Source organism: Drosophila miranda, chromosome XL, assembly GCF_003369915.1.
Source record: "Drosophila miranda strain MSH22 chromosome XL, D.miranda_PacBio2.1, whole genome shotgun sequence".
Taxonomy (NCBI): domain Eukaryota; kingdom Metazoa; phylum Arthropoda; class Insecta; order Diptera; family Drosophilidae; genus Drosophila; species Drosophila miranda.
In genome coordinates this window covers 16,480,457-16,494,519 of record NC_046673.1, presented here as the reverse complement: position 1 = coordinate 16,494,519, position 14,063 = coordinate 16,480,457, and the positions used below count along the sequence as shown (strand labels likewise).

General features: G+C 49.2%; 5 protein-coding genes across 6 annotated transcripts; 3 read left to right on the top strand and 2 right to left on the bottom strand.

Annotated features, from left to right (window-relative positions):
- The first annotated feature begins 1,854 nt into the window (after positions 1-1,854).
- On the top strand, positions 1,855-3,808 carry LOC108155019 (xaa-Pro aminopeptidase 3). Its single transcript, XM_017285575.2, has 2 exons — positions 1,855-2,281; positions 2,345-3,808. The coding sequence occupies exons 1-2, from the start codon at positions 1,928-1,930 to the stop codon at positions 3,617-3,619; spliced, it is 1,629 nt and encodes a 542-aa protein (XP_017141064.1). The 5' UTR covers positions 1,855-1,927; the 3' UTR covers positions 3,620-3,808.
- Positions 3,761-5,167, bottom strand: LOC108155039 (delta(3,5)-Delta(2,4)-dienoyl-CoA isomerase, mitochondrial). The gene is made up of 4 exons (XM_017285610.2): positions 5,036-5,167; positions 4,708-4,891; positions 4,000-4,624; positions 3,761-3,916 (listed from the first exon to the last, which is right to left on the bottom strand). Exons 1-4 carry the CDS (start codon positions 5,085-5,087, stop codon positions 3,818-3,820), a joined length of 960 nt encoding a protein of 319 aa, XP_017141099.1. The 5' UTR covers positions 5,088-5,167; the 3' UTR covers positions 3,761-3,817.
- Positions 5,168-5,842: 675 nt separating this feature from the next.
- Positions 5,843-13,795, top strand: LOC108155061 (PHD finger protein 7). Of its 2 annotated transcripts, XM_033391626.1 has the most exons (4): positions 5,843-6,130; positions 6,188-6,684; positions 6,761-6,993; positions 12,986-13,795. In XM_033391626.1, exons 1-4 carry the CDS (start codon positions 6,032-6,034, stop codon positions 13,582-13,584), a joined length of 1,428 nt encoding a protein of 475 aa, XP_033247517.1. In that variant the 5' UTR covers positions 5,843-6,031; the 3' UTR covers positions 13,585-13,795. The 2 variants fall into 2 exon arrangements, with proteins under 2 accessions (XP_033247517.1, XP_017141140.2); XM_017285651.2 differs by lacking the exons at positions 5,843-6,130; positions 6,188-6,684; positions 6,761-6,993 and adding exons at positions 11,835-12,122; positions 12,180-12,676 and having other exon boundaries at positions 12,753-13,795.
- Positions 7,872-9,801, top strand: LOC117188174 (xaa-Pro aminopeptidase 3-like). The gene is made up of 2 exons (XM_033391620.1): positions 7,872-8,274; positions 8,338-9,801. The coding sequence occupies exons 1-2, from the start codon at positions 7,921-7,923 to the stop codon at positions 9,610-9,612; spliced, it is 1,629 nt and encodes a 542-aa protein (XP_033247511.1). The 5' UTR covers positions 7,872-7,920; the 3' UTR covers positions 9,613-9,801.
- Positions 9,754-11,138, bottom strand: LOC117188180 (delta(3,5)-Delta(2,4)-dienoyl-CoA isomerase, mitochondrial-like). Its single transcript, XM_033391653.1, has 4 exons — positions 11,028-11,138; positions 10,700-10,883; positions 9,992-10,616; positions 9,754-9,909 (listed from the first exon to the last, which is right to left on the bottom strand). The coding sequence occupies exons 1-4, from the start codon at positions 11,077-11,079 to the stop codon at positions 9,811-9,813; spliced, it is 960 nt and encodes a 319-aa protein (XP_033247544.1). The 5' UTR covers positions 11,080-11,138; the 3' UTR covers positions 9,754-9,810.
- Positions 13,796-14,063: the final 268 nt, after the last annotated feature.

Sequence of the window (14,063 nt, the reverse complement as noted above, 5' to 3'; positions counted from 1 at the left end):
TCTTTGGTTGAAGGTATGTATATTTACGGTATATCGGTATATAATGGTACATATTACTATGGCGCGGAGCTCTTGTATACAGTCGATGACTTTCTTGCTTTAAAACTCATTTTTAAGTTGAGATAAAGGATAAAATGGATCTACAATTATTATTAAATCAAGTTGTTATCCTGTTGTTCCAGTCCCACCTGAACGATAGGTGGCCAGGGCTGAGGGCGACGCGCCATCTAGCGGAAGTCCAGGGAGGCTCGATGGTGTATGGGGACATCGGGGGGAGCTGGAGCCGTCACTGGGGATATAAGGAAGAGAATAGGATTAGTTATATGTATTAGTAAGGGAAAAAGGGATAAATAGGAGTGAAAATATTAGAAAAGGTGGATTGGATTATAGAAATCGTGGAGCGTGGACGGAGTAACGTCGAAATTGGAAATTTTGTGCTTAAAACAGAAAGTTTGAACCGGCAAGGAATATAGCCACCAGAACCGGGCCAGAAGGTTTCCTGGAGAGGGACACTGGAGTTCGAGAAAGTCGACTGCAGAGAAGAAGACTGCCCAACGGAACCTGAGTGAGTTCGTTCCAGTTGCGCGTGTGTGAGCCAAGTAGCGCGGGACGTGTGAAGGGGGAGTGTGAAAGAGAACGATTTAGCTGCCAGGGCGATTCTAGCCACACCGCACGATCGTTGCATCGCCTTCCAGTGCGTGCCACACGTTTGGTCTCATTCACCAGGTAACAACCCCGAAACCCTATTCACACACACACACACGCGCACACGTATACTCGGACCTATATAAATTTAGGGCTGACCGGCCACGGCCAGCGATCGCCCACGTCGTTTGAATTTAAAGAAAAAAAACATAATCCGCACTCCAAACACCGTTCCACATTAAATGTTATTTTGTTCCGTGTGTTGTCCTTTATTTAGTAATTAGTATTAGCTTAAACCGTTTAACGTACATTGAAAAAAAATATGTAAAAACACCAACACCTTTCACGAACCTAAATCTGCGATCAGCTGTTCAGTGCCAGAAGATTAACCCTTAGTGGGTGACGCGGGGGTCCCATCAGTCCACCGTATTTGGTCGAGCGATTTGTGAAAAAAATATTGTTTATTGTTTATGTCCCGGGGACCCTTAACAAGAGCTCTTGGTAGGTTAAGTCTCCGTAGGGGCCCGAGTTAAATTAACTCCCGTAAAACTGGATCCAGTCAACTACACATATTCCATTACGTATGGGTGAGGGTATCCCTGTTGGTTGAACGAAATTTCAGCAGTTATTTCCTTGTTTGCCTTTGTCTCGAACGTTTTGGTGTTTCTTAGTGGTTAGTGATAATTTTGAGTATAGCTATTTATTAATGAGAAAGATGAAATTGTCAATTTACGATTATTAAAGCTTGGATATATATTGAAGCATGATGCATTAAATTTAAAATAGAGGGAGGACGCGTGGCGTAAGCCATGGATTAGGCCAGCCGTTACCGTGCCAGCAGAGGGTTGCCAAAATGAACGTGGTGTTTGGTCACAGGTAGGGCGGGCGCGCGAAGTGATAACACCCAAGCTTCACCCACTTGATAGCCGTCTGTTTATGATTTTCTTTGTTGTTGTTAGGTTGTTGTTAGTTTTGATGTCCCGAGAAGTAGTATGTCTCCTTTTTTGTCTACATTTGGCGGGCAAGGGGAACTACCCAGCCCTGGGGTCGACAGCTAGCCGGCATTGCCCTCTGGGAAACAAGCCAAGTGTAACACTGTTTAAATAAAGTGGGTTTAAGTGGCGTATGTTTGTTTATTCATCGGTATATTTGTGGTATATTTCGGGTCCGACGGGTATTTTTTATCGATACTATATATTCGATATATTTGATGCCGATGATCACAATTTATTAATATAAACAAACAGAAATTGCTTCACAGCCCGGTCCAGAGTCAACCAGGATGATTGCCCTGAAAAATTTAGCACGTTTCGTTCCGATGCGGGGACGCAGCCTGGCGGAGATTTCCACATTTCTTCAACCACAGCGGTGCAATTCCCAAGCCAGCAGCACCAAGGACAACACAACGACAAACGGAACCAGCGGGCTGGTCAATCTGCTAAATAAACTGGACGGCCCCAGGCTTGGTCAGCCCACTTGTGTTAGCCATCCGCATCTCATCCTGCCCCACGAGCTGGTGCCGGGCCTGACGCTGGCCGAGTTCCAGCAGCGGCGCATCGCACTGATGCAGAAAATACAGTCCTATGCGAGCACCTTTGGCGACAACTACAATGGCCGCTCCACAAAGAACCATATGGTATGCGAAGCCTGTCCCTCTTTTTACCCCAACATTTTCTATAGCCAGGGCCCTTCTTTTCAGTTGATTGTGGGGGCCGCCTCGAAGAAGTACATGAGCGGTAAAATACCTTATGTGTTTAGGCAGAACTCAGACTTTTACTACCTGACTGGCTGCCTAGAGCCAGACTCGGTTCTCGTGATGACCATCGACCAGGGCTCCAATGTGGAGTCCATGTTGTTCTTGCGCCCCAAGGATGCGCATGCCGAACTGTGGGACGGTCCACGTACTGGCCCCGAGCTGTCCGTTCCACTCTTTGGAGTCACCGAGGCACATTCCCTCAGCCAGTTCGAAACGATCCTTGGCAAGCTGGTCACCGGCCTGAAGCCCCATTTCTGGTTCGATCTGAAATCCTGCGACCTGCAACACGTCAAGGAGGGCGTCATCAAGACTGGCAGCACAGAGAATATCCAACTACTGCCCGTCCACACCTTTTTGGAGGCCATGCGCCTGCTGAAGTCCCCCGCCGAGATGGATTTGATGCGTCGCACCTGCCAAATTGCCGCCCAGTCCATCAACGAGGTCATGGCCGAGACCCGGCCTGGCCAGTCCGAGCACCATCTATTCGCGTCCGTCGATTTTAAGTGTCGGCAGCGCAACGCCAGCTTCCTGGCCTATCCCCCGGTTGTGGCCGCCGGTCGCAATGCCACCATCATCCACTATGTGGACAACAGCCAGCTGTTGCAGCCGCAAGATCTGGTCCTCATGGACGCTGGCTGCGAGTACGGCGGATACACCAGCGATATCACGCGTACCTGGCCCGCCAGCGGCACCTTCACGGATCCTCAGCGCACCCTCTACGAAATGGTGTCAACACTGCAGTCGGACATTGTCGGGATGATCGGGAGCATAGGCGGCGAGACGCTGGACCAGCTCTTCCAGTCCACCTGCTACAGGCTGGGCAAGTATCTGCAAGAGATTGGGCTGGTGTCAAGGGCTTCGGACGACTACAAGACGGTGGTTAGCCAGGGCTACAGATTCTGTCCGCATCATGTGTCGCACTATCTGGGCATGGATGTGCACGACACGCCGAATATACCGCGGAGCAAAGCTCTGGAGCCTGGCATGGTCTTCACCGTGGAGCCGGGTGTCTATATCGGGGAGGAGTGCACCGACGTCCCGGCCGAGTTCCGGGGCATTGGCATACGCATCGAGGACGATCTACTGATCAGTCAGGACGGTGTGGTTGAGGTGCTCACGGCTGAGTGCATCAAGGATCGCCAACGATTGGAGCATCTCTGCCAGCAGGTGTCGGTCGAAACAGACAGTGTATCCGCCTCTGCCTCCGATTCAGCCTGATTTCAAGTGTCTCTCTCTCTCTCTCTCTCCAGGGAAGATACAAAATTCCTAGTCACAATCTTTCCTGATGCAATCTGATGCACTTTTAAAGTCATTCGCAGCCGACTCCTCGCCAAAGGCAAATGAGACTGGGTTTATGAATGTGAATATGGAAAATATATGTATTGGAAAATGTATAAATGAAAAATGTCTCTCAGCTTAGAGCTTGGCAAAGATTGGCTTGTCGTCCTTCGTCAGCTGGGCGGCCACGGCCTGGGCAAAGTCCTCTGACTGCAGATTCAACTTGTTGTACCAGCGCTGCAAAGATTGATAAGGATTGCGGGGGGTCAAACGGATCAGATTCAATAAATCAATGTGGTGGAAGGGGGAGGAGAACATACAATATGATCGAGTCCCTCCTGGTTGGTATGCTCCAGCGAGTAGACCATGTTCGCCTTTGTCGTCTGCACCGCAATGGGGCTCTTGTTGGCTATTTGCTCGGCCAGGGCCAGTGCGCCGGTCACCAGCGACTCCTTGTCGGGAAAGACACGGCTAACAAGGCCACAGGAGTGCGCCTCGGACGCCTCGAAGCGGCGTCCGGTGAAGCAGAGCTCACGGGCCAGGGACTGGCTGCCGATGGCCTTGGGCAATCGCTGGAGGGTTCCCACATCTGCGGCCATGCCGATTTCGACCTCTTTCACCTGAAAGAATGCGTCCTGGGTGCAGTAGCGGATGTCAGAGGCAGTTATCAGATCGACGCCAGCGCCAATGCATGCCTGATGGACGGCCGTTATCACGGGCTTGGGGCACTGCTCGAGGGCACTGATCGAGTCCTGGTACAGCTTAATGACACGCTCCAGAATGTAGCCCTTGCGGGCACAGTCATCGGTGTCGGACAACTGCTGGCCAAGGTTCATCATGTCGCTAAGATCGATGCCGGCCGTGAAGTGCTTGCCAGAGGCGGACAGTACAATGGCACGGCAATCGGGGTTCGTCGACAATCCTTCAAAGCAGTCCTTGATCTCCCTATGAAGATGGGGAGATGGCCGAAAGGTGGACACTTAGTGAATGGGCCACTGGCGGGGAAAAGGAGGACATTGGGTACTTACAGCCACATCTGCTTGTTGATCGCATTCAACTTGTTGGGGCGATGCAGTTCCACATGGAAGACAAATGGCTTGGGAGTCGTTATGGCCAAGGTCTTGAAAGACGTGTGTCCAGGAGTGTCGGCCGCCTGGGCGCTGTGGGATGTGTTGTGGCGTTGGGGCTGCATCGCAACAGTGGATCGGCCCGCTGCCAGAAGGTAAATGTTAAACGGATATCAGCGCGGGTAAAGGTGTTCAGTGGCACTTCGGACTTTGAACCGTCGCAGTCCAGTTGGACTCGGTGGCCAAGGGTAGAGTCCTAAGGGCAAGCCAAGCTAATCCTATTACACACCGGTCATGTTGGGTGCCAGCCGGATCAGCTTGTTCAGGCGATAGAAGGACATGTTGTATTTTTCTTTTAAAATTTTTCTGTTGTCGCGATATCCACAAAACTATCAACGGACATGGTGGCAACTCTGTAGTGTCGATTTTTTTTTTGGTATTTTTTTTGCCAGCGGAAGTGTTTTTATTGGCAGCACGAAAATACAAATACATATCGACGTTTCCGAAGAAGGTCATCGGCCGAGCCGAGCTCCATCATTTGTTTTTTTCCCGGCACTGGCTTTAAATTGGTTAGTATAAAAGTGTATAAATATAAACGCAGGTAAGGGTTTATTAATACGGCTTTTGGGTTTTTTTCGTGGAGGTAGATCGCAAAAATCAGGAGAATAGAATTATGTTTCAGAAACTCAGCAAATCAAGCTCTAGAATTTCAAAAAATGTTGACTAGTCATGTGCTATCTGCAGCTATGTGGGCGCAGCCTATTTCGTACACTACGTGTTTTTGTGTAGTGTCTCATAATGTTCAGAAAAATCAAACACAAACACATTTAATAGGACTCTTGTGCGTGATGGACACTTGAAAATATAAACCTGTGACGGACAGGCGGCGTCAAGTGAAATATAATTGTTTCAGGGCGCCATATTGTTTTTGTTTTTGTTTTTGATTGGCGGCTAAAATTCGCAGAAATACAAATAGCCAGAGTTGCCACTTTCTGGGAATATATTTGTTGGATATACAATATTTGAAACAAAAGAAAATAAGCGTATTTTTGTTAATATAATTTTTGTTAAAATATTAAAGACGTTTGAAAATATACACATCTTTTTGCAATGGCAGTGCAAAATACAAATCTCTGAAGTTGCTCATCGCTGGCGTGTGATATATATCGATACGTCTGCAGTGTTTTGCATTTTACTTTTGGCCCCGCGACGCGCTGTTTTCCCGGCAAAAGTTATTTGTGCGACTGTTTTCAAATAATTAAATAACAATTTGGTGCTCGGAAAAATGGTGGACTGCGTGCTGTGTGGCTCCTCGACGGAGGATAGCTTTGACTACGGGCCATCCTTTCACTTCAGCAATAAGAAGGTGCACAGCAATTGTCTGGTAAGTTCCACATGCACCGGCGGTGGTGACGCCACAATTAATAATTTGTTTGTTTAGTACACGAGCTCTAATCTGGTGCAACGCGACTACGTTCAAAATGGAACCTCAGGATTCCTGAAGACGGACATTTTGGCGGAGGTCCAGCGTGCCAGTAAATTGACGTGCTTCTACTGCGGCAGAAACGGTGCTTCAATTGGCTGCTGCGGGAAGAACTGTCGCCGAAGTTTCCACTTTAGCTGCGGCCTGGAGAACCTGGTGCGCTATCAATTTGCCGGCTCGTATAAATCCTACTGCCATTCACATATCGCTCGTACCAGAGCTCGCCCACAGGCCGATCAGAACTGCGTAATATGCCTGGAGCTTCTGATGCCTAAAGAGGAGAAATTTTCTCCGGTATTGATGCTGGAGGCTCCGTGCTGCCGCAATGGCTGGTTTCACAAGCGCTGCGTTCAGAAATACGCCAGCAATGCTGGCTTCTTTTTCAAGTGTCCGCTGTGCAACAACTCGTCAAGGTTCCTGGATCTCTGCCTCTGGGGCATTTCGGTGCCGAACAGGTTTGTTTTTGAATATGTGATGGGATGATCGCCATTATCAATACTTAAACTTAATCGTTCCTATCTTCCTCGCTAGTGATGCCTCGTGGGAGACCGAACCGAATGCATTCCAGGATCAGCTTGTCCACGACGTGACCTGCACGGTCCCCGATTGCATTGCTTTGGATGGGCCCGATTCGGACATGGACAATATCATTTCTTGCGAACTGTGCGGATCGAATGCGGTGCACTGCTACTGTGTCGCGGCGACCGATACGTACGTCTGCGAGACCTGCAGTGCTGTGTCACCGCCTTCTGATGATTCCGAAGATCAGCGATCAGCTGTTCAGTGCCAGAAGATTAACCCTTAGTGGGTGACGCGGGGGTCCCATCAGTCCACCGTATTTGGTCGAGCGATTTGTGAAAAAAATATTGTTTATTGTTTATGTCCCGGGGACCCTTAACAAGAGCTCTTGGTAGGTTAAGTCTCCGTAGGGGCCCGAGTTAAATTAACTCCCGTAAAACTGGATCCAGTCAACTACACATATTCCATTACGTATGGGTGAGGGTATCCCTGTTGGTTGAACGAAATTTCAGCAGTTATTTCCTTGTTTGCCTTTGTCTCGAACGTTTTGGTGTTTCTTAGTGGTTAGTGATAATTTTGAGTATAGCTATTTATTAATGAGAAAGATGAAATTGTCAATTTACGATTATTAAAGCTTGGATATATATTGAAGCATGATGCATTAAATTTAAAATAGAGGGAGGACGCGTGGCGTAAGCCATGGATTAGGCCAGCCGTTACCGTGCCAGCAGAGGGTGGCCAAAATGAACGTGGTGTTTGGTCACAGGTAGGGCGGGCGCGCGAAGTGATAACACCCAAGCTTCACCCACTTGATAGCCGTCTGTTTATGATTTTCTTTGTTGTTGTTAGGTTGTTGTTAGTTTTGATGTCCCGAGAAGTAGTATGTCTCCTTTTTTGTCTACATTTGGCGGGCAAGGGGAACTACCCAGCCCTGGGGTCGACAGCTAGCCGGCATTGCCCTCTGGGAAACAAGCCAAGTGTAACACTGTTTAAATAAAGTGGGTTTAAGTGGCGTATGTTTGTTTATTCATCGGTATATTTGTGGTATATTTCGGGTCCGACGGGTATTTTTTATCGATACTATATATTCGATATATTTGATGCCGATGATCACAATTTATTAATATAAACAAACAGAAATTGCTTCACAGCCCGGTCCAGAGTCAACCAGGATGATTGCCCTGAAAAATTTAGCACGTTTCGTTCCGATGCGGGGACGCAGCCTGGCGGAGATTTCCACATTTCTTCAACCACAGCGGTGCAATTCCCAAGCCAGCAGCACCAAGGACAACACAACGACAAACGGAACCAGCGGGCTGGTCAATCTGCTAAATAAACTGGACGGCCCCAGGCTTGGTCAGCCCACTTGTGTTAGCCATCCGCATCTCATCCTGCCCCACGAGCTGGTGCCGGGCCTGACGCTGGCCGAGTTCCAGCAGCGGCGCATCGCACTGATGCAGAAAATACAGTCCTATGCGAGCACCTTTGGCGACAACTACAATGGCCGCTCCACAAAGAACCATATGGTATGCGAAGCCTGTCCCTCTTTTTACCCCAACATTTTCTATAGCCAGGGCCCTTCTTTTCAGTTGATTGTGGGGGCCGCCTCGAAGAAGTACATGAGCGGTAAAATACCTTATGTGTTTAGGCAGAACTCAGACTTTTACTACCTGACTGGCTGCCTAGAGCCAGACTCGGTTCTCGTGATGACCATCGACCAGGGCTCCAATGTGGAGTCCATGTTGTTCTTGCGCCCCAAGGATGCGCATGCCGAACTGTGGGACGGTCCACGTACTGGCCCCGAGCTGTCCGTTCCACTCTTTGGAGTCACCGAGGCACATTCCCTCAGCCAGTTCGAAACGATCCTTGGCAAGCTGGTCACCGGCCTGAAGCCCCATTTCTGGTTCGATCTGAAATCCTGCGACCTGCAACACGTCAAGGAGGGCGTCATCAAGACTGGCAGCACAGAGAATATCCAACTACTGCCCGTCCACACCTTTTTGGAGGCCATGCGCCTGCTGAAGTCCCCCGCCGAGATGGATTTGATGCGTCGCACCTGCCAAATTGCCGCCCAGTCCATCAACGAGGTCATGGCCGAGACCCGGCCTGGCCAGTCCGAGCACCATCTATTCGCGTCCGTCGATTTTAAGTGTCGGCAGCGCAACGCCAGCTTCCTGGCCTATCCCCCGGTTGTGGCCGCCGGTCGCAATGCCACCATCATCCACTATGTGGACAACAGCCAGCTGTTGCAGCCGCAAGATCTGGTCCTCATGGACGCTGGCTGCGAGTACGGCGGATACACCAGCGATATCACGCGTACCTGGCCCGCCAGCGGCACCTTCACGGATCCTCAGCGCACCCTCTACGAAATGGTGTCAACACTGCAGTCGGACATTGTCGGGATGATCGGGAGCATAGGCGGCGAGACGCTGGACCAGCTCTTCCAGTCCACCTGCTACAGGCTGGGCAAGTATCTGCAAGAGATTGGGCTGGTGTCAAGGGCTTCGGACGACTACAAGACGGTGGTTAGCCAGGGCTACAGATTCTGTCCGCATCATGTGTCGCACTATCTGGGCATGGATGTGCACGACACGCCGAATATACCGCGGAGCAAAGCTCTGGAGCCTGGCATGGTCTTCACCGTGGAGCCGGGTGTCTATATCGGGGAGGAGTGCACCGACGTCCCGGCCGAGTTCCGGGGCATTGGCATACGCATCGAGGACGATCTACTGATCAGTCAGGACGGTGTGGTTGAGGTGCTCACGGCTGAGTGCATCAAGGATCGCCAACGATTGGAGCATCTCTGCCAGCAGGTGTCGGTCGAAACAGACAGTGTATCCGCCTCTGCCTCCGATTCAGCCTGATTTCAAGTGTCTCTCTCTCTCTCTCTCTCCAGGGAAGATACAAAATTCCTAGTCACAATCTTTCCTGATGCAATCTGATGCACTTTTAAAGTCATTCGCAGCCGACTCCTCGCCAAAGGCAAATGAGACTGGGTTTATGAATGTGAATATGGAAAATATATGTATTGGAAAATGTATAAATGAAAAATGTCTCTCAGCTTAGAGCTTGGCAAAGATTGGCTTGTCGTCCTTCGTCAGCTGGGCGGCCACGGCCTGGGCAAAGTCCTCTGACTGCAGATTCAACTTGTTGTACCAGCGCTGCAAAGATTGATAAGGATTGCGGGGGGTCAAACGGATCAGATTCAATAAATCAATGTGGTGGAAGGGGAGGAGAACATACAATATGATCGAGTCCCTCCTGGTTGGTATGCTCCAGCGAGTAGACCATGTTCGCCTTTGTCGTCTGCACCGCAATGGGGCTCTTGTTGGCTATTTGCTCGGCCAGGGCCAGTGCGCCGGTCACCAGCGACTCCTTGTCGGGAAAGACACGGCTAACAAGGCCACAGGAGTGCGCCTCGGACGCCTCGAAGCGGCGTCCGGTGAAGCAGAGCTCACGGGCCAGGGACTGGCTGCCGATGGCCTTGGGCAATCGCTGGAGGGTTCCCACATCTGCGGCCATGCCGATTTCGACCTCTTTCACCTGAAAGAATGCGTCCTGGGTGCAGTAGCGGATGTCAGAGGCAGTTATCAGATCGACGCCAGCGCCAATGCATGCCTGATGGACGGCCGTTATCACGGGCTTGGGGCACTGCTCGAGGGCACTGATCGAGTCCTGGTACAGCTTAATGACACGCTCCAGAATGTAGCCCTTGCGGGCACAGTCATCGGTGTCGGACAACTGCTGGCCAAGGTTCATCATGTCGCTAAGATCGATGCCGGCCGTGAAGTGCTTGCCAGAGGCGGACAGTACAATGGCACGGCAATCGGGGTTCGTCGACAATCCTTCAAAGCAGTCCTTGATCTCCCTATGAAGATGGGGAGATGGCCGAAAGGTGGACACTTAGTGAATGGGCCACTGGCGGGGAAAAGGAGGACATTGGGTACTTACAGCCACATCTGCTTGTTGATCGCATTCAACTTGTTGGGGCGATGCAGTTCCACATGGAAGACAAATGGCTTGGGAGTCGTTATGGCCAAGGTCTTGAAAGACGTGTGTCCAGGAGTGTCGGCCGCCTGGGCGCTGTGGGATGTGTTGTGGCGTTGGGGCTGCATCGCAACAGTGGATCGGCCCGCTGCCAGAAGGTAAATGTTAAACGGATATCAGCGCGGGTAAAGGTGTTCAGTGGCACTTCGGACTTTGAACCGTCGCAGTCCAGTTGGACTCGGTGGCCAAGGGTAGAGTCCTAAGGGCAAGCCAAGCTAATCCTATTACACACCGGTCATGTTGGGTGCCAGCCGGATCAGCTTGTTCAGGCGATAGAAGGACATGTTGTATTTTTCTTTTAAAATTTTTCTGTTGTCGCGATATCCACAAAACTATCAACGGACATGGTGGCAACTCTGTAGTGTCGATTTTTTTTTTGGTATTTTTTTTGCCAGCGGAAGTGTTTTTATTGGCAGCACGAAAATACAAATACATATCGACGTTTCCGAAGAAGGTCATCGGCCGAGCCGAGCTCCATCATTTGTTTTTTTCCCGGCACTGGCTTTAAATTGGTTAGTATAAAAGTGTATAAATATAAACGCAGGTAAGGGTTTATTAATACGGCTTTTGGGTTTTTTTCGTGGAGGTAGATCGCAAAAATCAGGAGAATAGAATTATGTTTCAGAAACTCAGCAAATCAAGCTCTAGAATTTCAAAAAATGTTGACTAGTCATGTGCTATCTGCAGCTATGTGGGCGCAGCCTATTTCGTACACTACGTGTTTTTGTGTAGTGTCTCATAATGTTCAGAAAAATCAAACACAAACACATTTAATAGGACTCTTGTGCGTGATGGACACTTGAAAATATAAACCTGTGACGGACAGGCGGCGTCAAGTGAAATATAATTGTTTCAGGGCGCCATATTGTTTTTGTTTTTGTTTTTGATTGGCGGCTAAAATTCGCAGAAATACAAATAGCCAGAGTTGCCACTTTCTGGGAATATATTTGTTGGATATACAATATTTGAAACAAAAGAAAATAAGCGTATTTTTGTTAATATAATTTTTGTTAAAATATTAAAGACGTTTGAAAATATACACATCTTTTTGCAATGGCAGTGCAAAATACAAATCTCTGAAGTTGCTCATCGCTGGCGTGTGATATATATCGATACGTCTGCAGTGTTTTGCATTTTACTTTTGGCCCCGCGACGCGCTGTTTTCCCGGCAAAAGTTATTTGTGCGACTGTTTTCAAATAATTAAATAACAATTTGGTGCTCGGAAAAATGGTGGACTGCGTGCTGTGTGGCTCCTCGACGGAGGATAGCTTTGACTACGGGCCATCCTTTCACTTCAGCAATAAGAAGGTGCACAGCAATTGTCTGGTAAGTTCCACATGCACCGGCGGTGGTGACGCCACAATTAATAATTTGTTTGTTTAGTACACGAGCTCTAATCTGGTGCAACGCGACTGCGTTAAAAATGGAATCTCAGGATTCCTGAAGACGGACATTTTGGCGGAGGTCCAGCGTGCCAGTAAATTGACGTGCTTCTACTGCGGCAGAAACGGTGCTTCAATTGGCTGCTGCGGGAAGAACTGTCGCCGAAGTTTCCACTTTAGCTGCGGCCTGGAGAACCTGGTGCGCTATCAATTTGCCGGCTCGTATAAATCCTACTGCCATTCACATATCGCTCGTACCAGAGCTCGCCCACAGGCCGATCAGAACTGCGTAATATGCCTGGAGCTTCTGATGCCTAAAGAGGAGAAATTTTCTCCGGTATTGATGCTGGAGGCTCCGTGCTGCCGCAATGGCTGGTTTCACAAGCGCTGCGTTCAGAAATACGCCAGCAATGCTGGCTACTTTTTCAAGTGTCCGCTGTGCAACAGCTCGTCAAGGTTCCTGGATCTCTGCCTCTGGGGCATTTCGGTGCCGAACAGGTTTGTTTTTGAATATGTGATGGGATGATCGCCATTATCAATACTTAAACTTAATCGTTCCTATCTTCCTCGCTAGTGATGCCTCGTGGGAGACCGAACCGAATGCATTCCAGGATCAGCTTGTCCGCGACGTGACCTGCACGGTCCCCGATTGCATTGCTTTGGATGGGCCCGATTCGGACATGGACAATATCATTTCTTGCGAACTGTGCGGATCGAAACCGGTGCACTGCTACTGTGTCGCGGCGACCGATACGTACGTCTGCGAGACCTGCAGTGCTGTGTCACCGCCTTCTGATGATTCCGAAGACGAATTCAAGGTCTTTGCTGGTACACAGTTCGACAGGGACAGGCGTGACCAGAATCGCCAAAGCTACCGTGATAAGCTGCGTGCTCCGAGCATTGAAGACGAAGATGACGATGAAGAAGATAATTGGGAGTTTATTGCCGATCAGGCAAAAGCACCCCACCCCACGGTGCGCCCTCACTTGGCCAACGCTACATCCGCTGCTACCGAATCGCCAGCACGGACTCCTTATGGACTTGCTTTGAGAACTCGGTCTCGCTCCAACTTGACCCGCCTGGCGACTGCAGCTCCTGTTGCTGCTGCAGCTCCTGTTGCTGCTGCAGCTCCTGCTGCTGAAATGCGTCAGAGCAACACATCGCGCAGAGGACAAATAGCAGCCGAATGTGAGGCTGGAATGCCACAAATGGGACAACGGCGTCGAACGACAAATGTCGGTCGCAAAGAGGAGACGGAGGCTACACCGATTATCAGGGAATTGCGTCGACGCCGCCAGAGTACGACTCGCCCTCGCGAAAATGTCGCATCGGAAAGTCGCCCGGCAAACGTGTCATGTGTCGCCAGTCGCACACGAAGGAGCACGGCTGCCCAGCCAAAAAAGTAATGTGCGAAAGTACGAATCAATACAGATTGATTTTTGAATGCTTTTTTTCTTAGAAAATATCTATGATGGCCAGGCCATATCATTATTATTATTTTTTTTTTTTTTAATTAATTTTTGTCTATTTTCTTGTAATACTTTTAATGCAGTATTTATCCTAATTTCAAGATCTCCCTAAACAAATGAAACGAAAGGAACTTAAGTTAAGTTTGCAAAACAAAAAATAATTAAAAACAATTTTCTTTGGAGTCATTGATGGGACGAGGGGAAGCTTTTGCATAATTTCGGTCAGAAATATACGAGGGAATGTTTTGCATGGAAAAGAGGGAGTTCATTTCACAAAATGATTTAAAAACCCGCTCAGTCGGCCAGTGCTTGTGTGCGACCAAAATGTGCACTGGCAACGTGCTTTATTTCGCTATAAATTATGCCAGTAAAGTAGAAAATAGTTTTATTAATTGTTTAATAGTTTCATAATAGTT

Coding starts and splice junctions, on each gene's coding strand:
- LOC108155019 (XM_017285575.2), top strand. CDS start 1,928: ATGATTGCCCTGAAAAATTTAGCACGTTTCGTTCCGATGCGGGGACGC. Junction 2,282..2,344: donor GCTCCACAAAGAACCATATG/GTATGCGAAGCC, acceptor CCTTCTTTTCAG/TTGATTGTGGGGGCCGCCTC.
- LOC108155039 (XM_017285610.2), bottom strand. CDS start 5,087: ATGTCCTTCTATCGCCTGAACAAGCTGATCCGGCTGGCACCCAACATG. Junction 4,625..4,707: donor ATCAACAAGCAGATGTGGCT/GTAAGTACCCAA, acceptor CCATCTTCATAG/GGAGATCAAGGACTGCTTTG. Junction 3,917..3,999: donor AGGAGGGACTCGATCATATT/GTATGTTCTCCT, acceptor CAATCTTTGCAG/CGCTGGTACAACAAGTTGAA.
- LOC117188174 (XM_033391620.1), top strand. CDS start 7,921: ATGATTGCCCTGAAAAATTTAGCACGTTTCGTTCCGATGCGGGGACGC. Junction 8,275..8,337: donor GCTCCACAAAGAACCATATG/GTATGCGAAGCC, acceptor CCTTCTTTTCAG/TTGATTGTGGGGGCCGCCTC.
- LOC117188180 (XM_033391653.1), bottom strand. CDS start 11,079: ATGTCCTTCTATCGCCTGAACAAGCTGATCCGGCTGGCACCCAACATG. Junction 10,884..11,027: donor GCTGGCACCCAACATGACCG/GTGTGTAATAGG, acceptor ACCTTCTGGCAG/CGGGCCGATCCACTGTTGCG. Junction 9,910..9,991: donor AGGAGGGACTCGATCATATT/GTATGTTCTCCT, acceptor CAATCTTTGCAG/CGCTGGTACAACAAGTTGAA.
- LOC108155061 (XM_033391626.1), top strand. CDS start 6,032: ATGGTGGACTGCGTGCTGTGTGGCTCCTCGACGGAGGATAGCTTTGAC. Junction 6,131..6,187: donor AGGTGCACAGCAATTGTCTG/GTAAGTTCCACA, acceptor TTGTTTGTTTAG/TACACGAGCTCTAATCTGGT. Junction 6,685..6,760: donor GGCATTTCGGTGCCGAACAG/GTTTGTTTTTGA, acceptor CTTCCTCGCTAG/TGATGCCTCGTGGGAGACCG.